General features: G+C 42.0%; 1 protein-coding gene across 1 annotated transcript; it reads left to right on the top strand.

Annotated features, from left to right (window-relative positions):
- Positions 1-570: 570 nt before the first annotated feature.
- On the top strand, positions 571-3,169 carry LOC120196319 (subtilisin-like protease SBT1.4). Its single transcript, XM_039198146.1, has one exon. The coding sequence runs from the start codon at positions 663-665 to the stop codon at positions 2,979-2,981; it is 2,319 nt and encodes a 772-aa protein (XP_039054077.1). The 5' UTR covers positions 571-662; the 3' UTR covers positions 2,982-3,169.
- Positions 3,170-3,837: the final 668 nt, after the last annotated feature.

Here is a 3,837-nt window from a genome sequence, read left to right as displayed (position 1 = left end):
GTGAATCCAACTGCAAAATTTGTTGGTTTCTATTCTTTGGGAATGGAGTCCCATATTCCAGCGTAATATTAACCGTTCCATACAAGTTGCAAGTTGCGGGTATGGATGGGAGCTGCGAACCACTGTTACTTTGGTCCAACAAAAGCAACCCCAGAGATGTGATGTAGTGGTCAGTCTGTAACCACAATTCAAATCACCTTTAACAAAAATCAGCATAATTATGATCCAGTGACTGACCATCCATCATCCTTAGATATTTGCATGATTAGAGCCAAACAACTATGCCTAACATCTCGACAAATTGCCTCACCCGAACCTTCATTCTCTCCACAACCATAATTTTAATATTATCATTATCCATCTCAAATCTCAAACTCACTTTCGGATTTTGGAGGCAATAAGGACCCAGCAGAAAATGGTAGCCAATACTTTTGAAACCCAAGTCTTACACGAAATAAACTCTATTTTTTATTTTAAATAAATATATATAAGTACGATAGTTTTTCATGATGTGTGTCGGATAGCAACGTGTACTAGTATATGACCCTAGACGCAATTTCCTTCTACATCCTACTTGTTCTGTCCTTCTAGGCTGAACCGGGTTACCCTAACAATTGTCGCCTCCAATTTCCCTGTAACAGAATTAACTCACACCAATCTCCATGGCTCTTTCTTTCTTCTTCTTCTTCTTCTTCTTCTTCCTTCCTCTCCTTTCCGTCCCTTCCTCATACTCATTATCATCCCACCCTCCTGAAAACTTCATCATCCACGTCTCAAAATCACACAAGCCTGCCCTTTTCTCCTCTCACCATCACTGGTACTCTTCCATCCTCCATTCTCTCCCTCCTTCCCCTCACCCCATCCAGCCCCTCTACACCTATGAACTCGTCATCAATGGATTTTCCGCTCGTCTCACGGATGATCAGGCAGATAAGCTTAGGGGACTTCCCGGAATCCTTTCTGTGGTTCCCGACCAGGTTCGTCAGATTCACACTACTCATACCCCGCAATTTTTAGGCCTTTCCGAAGGTGTTGGCCTTTGGCAAAACTCTTATTACGGCGATGGTGTTATAATCGGAGTTTTGGATACCGGAATATGGCCGGAACGCCCCAGTTTTTCCGATTATGGGCTGTCCCCTGTTCCCGATACCTGGAAAGGTATATGTGAAACGGGACCTGATTTTCCTGCTTCATCCTGTAACCGGAAAATAATTGGTGCAAGAGCCTTTCTCAAAGGCTACGAGTCTTATCTTGGACGTCCAGTGGATGAAACAAAAGAATCCAAGTCTCCACGGGATACTGAAGGCCACGGCACGCATACTGCTTCAACTGCTGCTGGATCTGTGGTCTCTAACATCAGCCTTTTCGGATTCGCACGCGGGGAGGCTCGTGGTATGGCTGCAAAAGCTAGGATTGCTGCTTATAAGATTTGTTGGAGCTTGGGTTGTTTCGATTCCGATATACTCGCGGCAATGGACCAAGCAACTGCGGACGGAGTCGATGTGATTTCTTTATCCGTGGGAGCCAGTGGATATGCCCCTCAATATGACCATGATTCCATAGCAATCGGGTCTTTTGGTGCTGCGAGTCATGGTATTGTTGTTTCATGTTCTGCTGGGAATTCCGGTCCTGGTCCGTACACTGCTGCTAACATTGCGCCTTGGATTCTAACGGTTGGTGCTTCCACGATCGACCGGGAGTTTCCAGCCGATGTGGTTCTCGGTGATGGCAGGACTTTTGGCGGGGTTTCACTGTACTCTGGCCCCCCTTTACCTGATTACAAGCTTCGTTTGGTTTATGCTGGTGATGTTGGAAACAGGTATTGTTATATGGGGAGTATAAGTCCATCGAAGGTTCAAGGCAAAATCGTTGTTTGTGACAGGGGAGGGAATGCTAGAGTTGAAAAAGGAGCTGCAGTGAAGTATGCTGGTGCGCTAGGAATGATACTGGCAAACACTGCTGAGAGTGGTGAAGAACTCCTAGCTGATGCTCATCTCATTGCCGCCACCGAAGTTGGCCAGATAGCTGGTGATAAGATCCGGGAGTACGTCAAAAGGAGTCAGTTTCCAACGGCTACAATTTTGTTCCGTGGAACGGTGATTGGCCCTTCACCACCAGCTCCAAAGGTTGCCGCGTTTTCAAGCCGTGGTCCGAACCATTTGACACCGGAGATTCTCAAACCAGATGTCATTGCTCCGGGAGTTAATATCTTGGCTGGATGGACTGGTTTAGCTGCACCAACGGATTTGGACATCGATCCAAGAAGAGTTGATTTTAACATAATTTCAGGTACTTCAATGTCATGTCCTCATGTTAGTGGACTGGCTGCTCTGCTTAAAAAGGCATACCCCAATTGGTCACCCGCTGCCATTAAATCCGCCTTGATGACAACCGCTAACACTTTAGATAACTCGGGAAGTACCATTAAGGATCTTGCAACCGGGGAAGAATCATCACCTTTTGTTCATGGAGCCGGCCATGTCAATCCCAACCGAGCTCTTGACCCTGGATTGGTATATGATATCGAGGATAACGAATACGTTGCATTCCTTTGCTCCATTGGTTATGACTTGAACCGGATTGCAGTTTTTGTCAGGGGTCCTACTGGAACAGATATGTGCGAAGGGAAATTGGCTACTCCGGGCGACCTCAATTACCCATCATTCTCTGTTGTTTTTGATTCTAATAATCACCTAGTTAAATATAAGAGGATGGTGAAGAACGTCGGAACTTCATCTGATGCAATTTATGAAGCTAAAGTGAATGCTCCGCCAGGTGTTGAAATCAGTGTTTCGCCTAGTAAGCTCAAATTCAGCGATGAAAACCAAAAGCTGAGCTACGAGGTCACATTTGCAAGCAATGGCTTGTCCTTGTCTGCTGTTGGTTCAGCATCCGGATCGATTGAGTGGTTCGACGGAGTTCATCGTGTGAGGAGTCCAGTAGCTGTTAGGTGTGTTGAGGGACTGAAGGATTCCATTTGATTTGCAGACCGTGAGATGCTGTAAATAAAGTAGGAAGGACCCAACATCACCCATAGCTAATCGATGGGGCGTATGCATCTTTTTTTTATCATTATGTATTTGTATCATCATAAATCAATGCGTGTTTCTGTTGATAAAATATCCAAGGACCAATTTGAAATGAAAATCGGAGCTAGATCATTGCCAGATTTTACAGGATTGCATATTACATGTTCAGCACAAACCAACCGACTTTAATGGTTAACAGACTTGTAATTCTCCCCAAAGGTCATGGGTTCGAGCACCAACATGGATATAAGTGTTCATTGTCAATTGATGTTAAGAGATTTTGAAGAGATACTATCTTGTAATTACTATTTTGAAGAGATACCAACATGGACGTGTCGTGTTTATACTTTTTTGAAAATTTTATTTATAAAAACTTAAAAGTATTATTTTAAAAAACTCAAAATTTATCTAAAACAACTATTATCAAAAAATTTTATAAATAAAATTTTCAAAAAAGTATAAACACGACATGTCATGTTTTGAGTGGTTGATAGATTTTTTTATAATCGTAACAAAATTGACCTTAAAATGGTAACGATGAAAACGTTAACTCATTAAGTATCTTGATAGAAAAAATAAAACAAATAAAGTTAATAAAAGATATAATTTGAATATTTAATTTTTGATTAAACTAAACTAAAATAAACTTTCTAGAAGTCACTCAACCTAATTCTAACTTGATTTACCACTAACCAAATAATTTTAAAACCTAAAATAATATGAATAAAAGGTAAATTGAAACAAAACTGTTGACGAAAACGGGTAAAGAAAACGAAAGAACACGAGAATTTTACGAGGTTCGGCAATG

This window comes from Hibiscus syriacus, unplaced genomic scaffold (assembly GCF_006381635.1).
Source record: "Hibiscus syriacus cultivar Baekdansim isolate YM2019G1 unplaced genomic scaffold, ASM638163v2 tig00117032_pilon, whole genome shotgun sequence".
NCBI lineage: Eukaryota > Viridiplantae > Streptophyta > Magnoliopsida > Malvales > Malvaceae > Hibiscus > Hibiscus syriacus.
The sequence above is the reverse complement of the archived record's forward strand: the minus strand, read 5'-3'. Positions and strand labels throughout refer to the sequence as shown.

Bases quoted from the DNA above. Each gene is read 5' to 3' on its own strand.
- LOC120196319 (XM_039198146.1), top strand. From the start codon at position 663: ATGGCTCTTTCTTTCTTCTTCTTCTTCTTCTTCTTCTTCCTTCCTCTC.